Source organism: Ostreococcus tauri (assembly GCF_000214015.3).
Source record: "Ostreococcus tauri WGS project CAID00000000 data, contig chromosome 01, whole genome shotgun sequence".
Taxonomy (NCBI): domain Eukaryota; kingdom Viridiplantae; phylum Chlorophyta; class Mamiellophyceae; order Mamiellales; family Bathycoccaceae; genus Ostreococcus; species Ostreococcus tauri.
Genome location: NC_014426.2, coordinates 531,557 through 539,037, shown reverse-complemented (window position 1 = coordinate 539,037; position 7,481 = coordinate 531,557). Strand labels below are relative to the sequence as shown.

The window sequence follows — 7,481 nt, the reverse complement described above, 5'->3', positions numbered from 1 at the left end:
CGGGCGGCGGCGACGGCGACGGCGGTCGCGGCGGCGGCGGACGGGACGACGACGACGACGGAGAATGGGAAGCGATGCGCGCGCGATGGGGCGAAGACGGATGATGGGCGCGCGTCGGCGCCGGGACGGGACGGAACGACGTGGGGGAAGACGGGCGCGCCGAGCGCGCGAGACGTGCGCGCGGTCCAGAGCCTGCTCGAGCGATCGTTGCGGCTGTACATGTCCAAGGAGGAGGTGGTGAATCATCTGAAAACGCTGGCGAACATCGATCCGCTGTTCACCCATCTCGTGTGGGCGCAATTGGAGAAGGATAACGAGGAGTTTTTCAAGGCGTACCACGTGATGGTTCGGGTGAAGGAACAAATCTTACGGTTCAACTCGCTTTTGGACAAGTATTACGAGTTAGCGCGAGAGAAGGGAGAGATTGATGCGGATAGACACCCGATTGGTCAGGCGAGTGAGGCGAACGGGAGCGGAAAGATGGCGAAACAAGAACCCGCGAGGAGAGGCGGCGCGCAGAGGAAACAAAGCACGGCCAAGGCGAATACCCCGACGAAGACGCCGGTGCGAGCGACGAACGCGTCCGGAGCGCGAGCGAGTGAATTACCAGTAATGACTCCCGGGGCGCTCGCGGATTGGGGCGCAAGAGGTCCAGAGACAACGTCAGCGGCGGCGACTCCAAGAGTTCCGGCGTTCGTCTCGCCGTACGAAGCCCATCCCGAGCTCAGCGATGAGATCGCCAAGCTCATGAGAACGCCCCAAATGATCGGTATGGCCGATTTACAGCTCGATTTCGATAATCACATCGGTCAGCTCACGTCTCCGGATGCGGAGCCGTTCCAGTTGGCCAGCTTGTTCCCGCGAGACTTTTCCCTAGACGAGGTACCGGACTTAGGCATCTAAGCGACGATGGACGACGTAGACGTACATAGCACAACGTAGACGACGATTTTTGATCGCGGAATCGCGATCGGACACCATTTTTTGAACCAGACGCACGACCGCGCCGCAAACCGCGTCGCCCTCGCCGCGGCCCCAACCGCGACCATCACATCGCGACTCGGCGACCTTCGAAGGCGTCAATCGTCGCATGCCCCTGCGTCACCTCAAGCGCGTGCGCGTGCAGTTCAACCCCCTGGACAAGCGGTGCGTCGCCGCCAGGGAGTTCTTGGCGCGCGTCACCTCCCCCGCCGCGCTCGCATCGAACCCCGAGTGCTCGGTGGAGCCTCGCGTTCGGGACGACGACGCCCCGCCCGTGGTCGCCGTGGAGTTCACGAGCGGGACGAAGGATCAGTTTAACGTCCATCGCATGACCGTGGACGACATATCGGGAAGGATCAAGCGCGTGAGCGATCAGATGGCAACGCGACAGGCGCTGAGCGAAGCCGGGTTGAAGTTTGACGAGTTGAAGTTTGACGTCAAGGCGACGTGAGAGCGGAAAGGATGACGGACGAAGGAAATGGTGCGTCCATCGTACATGGTGAGGCGCTGCGGAGGCGCGCGGCGGAGCACAGGGCGCGGTGGGAGGCGCAGAAGCGAGCGGACGAGGCCAGGCGCTCGCGCGAGCGAGAGGACGAAGCCATCGCGAGGGCGCTGAGAGCCGCCAGAGAGGTCACGAGCGCCGGTGGGGAAGCGAGTGGGGCGAGTGCTCCCGCTTCGGGATTGTCCACGCCGAGAGAGGAGCCGGATGAGGATCGTCAATGTCGAATCTGTTTCTCGGGCGAGGAGACGGGACGGCTCTTCTCACCGTGCATGTGCCGCGGCAGCATGGGATTGGTGCACGTCGAGTGCCTCAATCATTGGCGAAATATGAGCCGTAATCCACGGAGTTACTACGGGTGTGATCAGTGCGGTTATCAGTACAACCTCGAGCGCACTCGCGCGGCGGCATTTCTGGAGCGACAGGAACCAGCAACGGTGCTCGCCGTGGTGGGTATCTTACTCTTGACCCTCGCGACAGCGCTGTCTTGTCGGTTTGCGAGTCACGGTGCGTTTTGGACGGCAAAACGCGTGCAGAGTTTCCTCCAAAAGCGCGGAGCCCTGAACACAAGACCGGGTTTTCGACGACAGCTCGCCGCGCTAGCCATGGAAAGCGTCGAGACGCATCGTGGTGTGGTATTGCACGCCTCGCCGCTTTACGTCGAGGTGCTCTTCTACGGACTCGTAGACTGGATACCGCCTTGGCGAAACCTTCGTCGAACCGATACATGGTTTCACAATCCACGCATCGTCGGTTTGCATGAAAAATTGGACCTCCTCACAGGAGGCTTCTTGATCGTTGCGCTCGTCGCCTTCTGCATGAGCATGTTCAACAAGTATCGGCTCCTGGGCGCGAGGCGCATGGCCGAGTACATCGGACCGAGCTTCGCCATAGTGTTCTTCGCGCACGGTTCGCGGGGACTCCGCCTGGTATTGTTCGCAGGCTCGCTGTACGCTTACGCGCGCCTGCACGATCGAGCGAGGCTCAAGTGTCGAGAGCTCCTCATGCGCATCGGCCAGCGCGTGTTAGAGGTGCAATCTAATTCGTAGAATGATGAGAAATGAAATGAATTAATCCATCGAACGTGACGCATCGACGCTCGACCACTCCGCGCGTAACCTTCGCCGAAACTCAACGAGTTGTTGACGACGACCCTCGCGCTCGCGTCTAACCGCGGCGTCTCCACTCGGCGTCACCACGCCGCGCGCGTCGACGCGAGCGCCCTGTCGAGCGCCTGCGTTCTCACGCGTGCGTTCGCGAGCGTCCTTCCGCGCCCGTCTCGAGCGCCGTGGAGCCGCGAGCGAGCGTCTTGATACCGTTCGTCGACCGGGACAATGTCGGATGACGACTACGGTTTCACGTACAGCGACGAGGAGGACGTGGACGAGGACGAGGCGGACATTGAAAACGCGTATTACAACGCCAAAGGTGCGCGCGAGGAGTGATCGACGCGCGCGCGCTTGGAGAGCGGCAAACGAGCGAGAATGTGGGACTGACACAGCGCGTGCCGTTCCGCAGGATGTCTGGAGAGCGGCGACGCGGCGAAAGCGCTCTCCGGGTTCGAGGAGGTGATCTCGATGGAGAGCGAGAAGGGTGAGTGGGGATTCAAGGCGTTGAAGCAGATGGTGAAGGCGCTGTACAAGATGGGGGACGTGGAGAAGATGCTCGAGCGGTACAAGGAGCTCCTGACGTACGTGAACGACGCCGTGACGAGGAATTACAGCGAAAAGGTGCTGAATTCCATCTTGGACACGATCGGGACGAATGAGAATATGATGTTTTTACAAGATTTTTACGAGACGACGCTCCAAAAACTGGAGGAGACAAAGAATGAACGTCTGTGGTTCAAGACGAATCTGAAGCTGTGTAAACTGATGTTTGACGTGAAGGACTTCGCACAGATGCAAGTCATTTTGCGCGAGCTGCATAAGAGCTGTCAAAACGACGACGGGACAGTGGATCAACGCAAGGGAACGCAGCTCTTAGAGGTGTATTCAATGGAGATCCAGATGTACACGGCGCAGAAGAACACGAAGAAGCTCAAAGAGCTATACACGAAGGCTCTGCAAGTGAGATCGGCTATTCCGCATCCACGCATCTTAGGCGTGATTCGTGAGTGTGGCGGCAAGATGCACATGGTGGAGAGAAATTGGGAAAACGCAGCCACTGACTTTTTCGAGGCTTTCAAGTCTTACGACGAGGCTGGAAGTGCTCGACGAGTGCAGTGCTTGAAGTACCTCGTGTTGGCGAACATGCTCATGGAGAGCGAAGTCGATCCGTTCGACGCGCAAGAAGTCAAACCATATAGAGATGATCCAGAGGTGACTGTGATGCGGGCACTCGTGGGCGCGTACCAGCGCAACGATATCTCGAAGTTTGAGCAACTGCTCAGGACGCATCGCGAGCAAGTGATGGGTGACGATTTTATTCGCGATTACATCGAGGACCTACTGAAGAATATCCGCACTCAAGTCCTCACCAAGCTCATCAAACCATACACCAGAATCACGATTCCGTTCATTTCTACCGAGCTTAGCATCCCCGAGCCCGATGTTGAGTCGCTTATTGTTTCACTCATCCTCGATGGGCGCATCGAAGCCAAAATCGACCAGGTTTTGCAAGTAGTCCACATTGCCCGCCGTGATCCCGAGAGCGATGCCGCGGCCGAGCGCCTGCGAGGTTTAGCTAAATGGTCCGAGCGATTGAAATCAATCCATTCGGCCGTCTCGAGCAAACTCAGAGTCGGTTGATCTGATCACCCTTGTAACATTTTCTTTTGATTCGCGTTCTATGACAAAGCGCCAACGCCAAACTTCTATCATTCTATTCGTGCGTTCCCTCGGGACACGCGCCACACGATCGCATACAGTTCCCCTTTGACCGTCCTCTACCCACCATGTAATTTTTGTTTTTCTCGCATTCGCCACTCTTCGCCCATGCCACGCAGGCTGCGTGCAGGTCCTTGCACACACCGGGCGGCAGAAGAAGTCCGTTCGAACCATCCTCGATTGGCGATACGTGCATCCACTTGGTCGCGCTAAATTTGACTCCACGAATCACCGGACAGCCCGCGTGCTCGCTAAAGGTGTCAGGAACGCCATCGTGACGTAAACTCCTGAAGAAGAGAGCATCACCCTTTCTCGGTCGAACGGCGAGCTTATTGCGAGCGCACTCGCTCGCCTCGCTTCCCGCGGGCGTTCCGTCCTCAAATTTCGGAAACACCGTCTCACCGCCCTCTTCGACGTCGCTGAGATACATCAATACCGTTCCCATGCGCTGTCCCCCCTTCTCTCGTTTCACGTTGAATTTATCGTGAAAGTAATCGTAATGCGCGCGATACTCCTGATGCTTTTCGTATCGCAGCACCTGAAACCCCTCCCCGTGACTCTCCGGCACGTGCGTCCACGCCGCTATCCGCGCTTCGATCGCCTCTATCACATCATCCTCCGCCCTACCCAAAAACATCCCGCTCGACGTCCGAATTTCACTCGACGCGTCCCCGCCCGTCGACGCGTCCACCACCGTCGACGGCTTCAACTCCGCCGTCGCCAATCGCTCGATGTGCTCGCACTCCGCCTCGGTGAGAAACCCTCGGTAGACCTCCGCGTGCGGGGCCCAGGACAGGCGTTCGATCGCGCCCGCGTCGATCGTCCCGCCCGCACCGCGCGCGTCGCCCGCCGTCGTCGTCGGCGCCCGTCCGAGTTCCATCGAGCGACCGACCGATGCGTCGACGCCGTCGCCCGTGCCCATCGGTCCCACGCGCGCGTCGACGCCGCGCGCGCACGCGAGCGCGCACGCGAGCGCGAGCGCGACCGCGACCGCGCGCGGCATCGGCGTCGCGCGTCGACGCGTGCGGTCGCGATCGCGATCGACGCGTGCGCCGGAGACGCGCACGACGCGTGCGCCGCGTCCGCACACGTCGACGCCGAGACGACCCCGCGCGATGGGCGCGCGGGCGATCGCGTGCGGATGCGCGCTCGCGCTCGCGCTCGCGCTCGCGACGCGCGCGGAGGCGTTCTATCTCCCGGGCGTCGCGCCGGTGGATTACGAGCGGGACGATTTGGTCTTCGTCAAGGTGAATAAACTGACGAGCACGAGCACGCAGTTGCCGTACGATTACTACTCCCTGCCGTACTGTAAGCCGGAAAAGGTGAAACACGCGGCCGAGAACCTCGGAGAGGTGCTGCGGGGGGATCGGATCGAGAACTCGCTGTACTCGTTGGAGATGCGTTACGACGATCAGTGCAAAGTGCAGTGCCGAAGGAAGCTGACGGAGGCGGAGGCGAAGACGCTGGGGGATAAGATTAAGGATGAGTATCGGGTACAAATGTGCGTGATTATTCACGACGACGCGACGCGACGCGACGCGACGACGTGATGGAAGAGGCGAGGGGAGATATTTGAGCGAAGGACTGACGAGTTATCCGCCAACTGGCGCCGCGAAACGTCACAGGATTTTGGATAATCTTCCGGTGGGCATGACGCGCTACATCGAGGACGAGAAGGGGACGAGGAAGAAGTACGAGAGAGGGTTCCCGGTCGGATTCTCGTCGACCGATGGCAAACGTTACGTGAATAATCACATCCGATTCACCATTCTTTATCATAGAGATCCGGATACAGATTTGAGTCGCATTGTGGGATTCGAGTGCGTCCCTTTCAGCGTGAAGCACACGTACAAGAAGTGGAGCGACGATAAACCGGTTCTAAAGACGTGCGACCCTCGAAGCCAGGTGTACGTCTCGGAGGCAAGTGACCCGCAGGAGGTAAAGGCGGGTGAAGAGGTCGTCTACACGTACGACACCCTGTTCAAGGAGAGTGATATTCGCTGGGCGAGTCGATGGGACACGTACCTCCTTATGGCGGATGATGAAATTCACTGGTTCTCTATTATTAACAGCATGATGATTGTGTTGTTCCTCTCGGTAATGACGGCTCTCATCATGCTTCGCACGCTTCACCGTGATATCACGGTGTACAATCAGCTGGAGACTGCGGAAGAGACGCAAGAGGAGTCGGGATGGAAACTGATCCACGGTGACGTCTTTCGCGTTCCTGGGAACTACGTTTGGCTCTCGGTGCTCTCGGGCACTGGCGTACAGCTCATCTGTATGGCCACTGTGACCATTTTCTTCGCCGTCCTAGGCTTTTTGTCGCCTGCGAACAGAGGTGGCCTGATGACGGCCATGGTTATGCTCTACGTCATCATGAGTTACGTCAACGGCTACGTCAGTGCGTTCTTGTTCCGTATGTTCAAGGGCCAGGCGTGGAAGATGAACGCACTGAGGGCGTCGCTCTTCTACCCGGGCATTTTCTTTGTCGTGGGGACCGCGCTGAACATTCTCATCTCGCGTCAAAAGAGCAGCGGCGCTATTCCGTTCGGCACATACTTCCTTTTGATGTTCTTATGGTTCGGGATCTCCGTTCCGCTTACCTTTGTCGGTAGCTACATGGGATTCAAGAGGGACCCTCTCGAAGAGCCGGTTCGAACGAACAAAATTCCGCGCCAAATTCCGCCTCAGCCGTGGTACATGCACGACATCGTGGCGGTACTCGTCGGGGGCGTGCTTCCTTTCGGTGCGGTGTTCATCGAACTGTTCTTCATCCTTACCAGCATATGGTTACAGCAGTTCTACTACATCTTTGGCTTTTTGGCTCTGGTGTTCATCATACTTATCGTGACGTGTGCTGAAATCACCGTCGTCATGTGCTACTTCCAACTCTGCGCCGAGGACTACAGATGGTGGTGGCGATCATTCTTGACCAGCGGCGCGTCCGCTGTCTACATGTTCGTCTACGGCATCGTCTACTACAACACCAGTCTCGTCGTCACGCATAAAATTACGACATTCATCTACTTTGCTTACATGAGTGTCCTGTCGCTTGGTTTCTTCATCCTGACGGGCGCGGTGGGTTTCTTGTCGTGCCTAACATTCATCCGCGCGATTTACTCTAGTGTCAAGATCGATTGATCGTGATACAAGTAGTTTTATTGCAATGC

At 58.2% G+C, this 7,481-nt stretch overlaps 6 protein-coding genes across 6 annotated transcripts; 5 read left to right on the top strand and 1 right to left on the bottom strand.

Annotated features, from left to right (window-relative positions):
* On the top strand, window positions 1-903 carry OT_ostta01g03370 (Conserved hypothetical protein CHP01589, plant; the record flags this gene model as incomplete). Its single annotated transcript, XM_003074346.2, has 1 exon — window positions 1-903. A coding segment is annotated over one exon (903 nt), but the record flags the coding sequence as incomplete, so codon positions are not given.
* Window positions 904-1,090: 187 nt separating this feature from the next.
* Window positions 1,091-1,432, top strand: OT_ostta01g03360 (Thioredoxin-like fold; the record flags this gene model as incomplete). The annotated part of the gene is made up of 1 exon (XM_022985361.1): window positions 1,091-1,432. One exon carries the CDS (start codon window positions 1,091-1,093, stop codon window positions 1,430-1,432), a length of 342 nt encoding a protein of 113 aa, XP_022838246.1.
* Window positions 1,433-1,443: 11 nt separating this feature from the next.
* On the top strand, window positions 1,444-2,529 carry OT_ostta01g03350 (Zinc finger, RING-CH-type; the record flags this gene model as incomplete). Its single annotated transcript, XM_022985360.1, has 1 exon — window positions 1,444-2,529. The coding sequence occupies one exon, from the start codon at window positions 1,444-1,446 to the stop codon at window positions 2,527-2,529; it is 1,086 nt and encodes a 361-aa protein (XP_022838245.1).
* A 285-nt stretch (window positions 2,530-2,814) lies between these two features.
* On the top strand, window positions 2,815-4,230 carry OT_ostta01g03340 (PCI/PINT associated module; the record flags this gene model as incomplete). The annotated part of the gene is made up of 2 exons (XM_022985359.1): window positions 2,815-2,908; window positions 2,999-4,230. 2 exons carry the CDS (start codon window positions 2,815-2,817, stop codon window positions 4,228-4,230), a joined length of 1,326 nt encoding a protein of 441 aa, XP_022838244.1.
* Window positions 4,231-4,303: 73 nt separating this feature from the next.
* Window positions 4,304-5,311, bottom strand: OT_ostta01g03330 (Metridin-like ShK toxin; the record flags this gene model as incomplete). The annotated part of the gene is made up of 1 exon (XM_003074342.2): window positions 4,304-5,311. One exon carries the CDS (start codon window positions 5,309-5,311, stop codon window positions 4,304-4,306), a length of 1,008 nt encoding a protein of 335 aa, XP_003074389.2.
* Window positions 5,312-5,423: 112 nt separating this feature from the next.
* Window positions 5,424-7,452, top strand: OT_ostta01g03320 (Nonaspanin (TM9SF); the record flags this gene model as incomplete). The annotated part of the gene is made up of 2 exons (XM_022985358.1): window positions 5,424-5,809; window positions 5,934-7,452. The coding sequence occupies 2 exons, from the start codon at window positions 5,424-5,426 to the stop codon at window positions 7,450-7,452; spliced, it is 1,905 nt and encodes a 634-aa protein (XP_022838243.1).
* Between the last annotated feature and the right edge of the window lie 29 nt (window positions 7,453-7,481).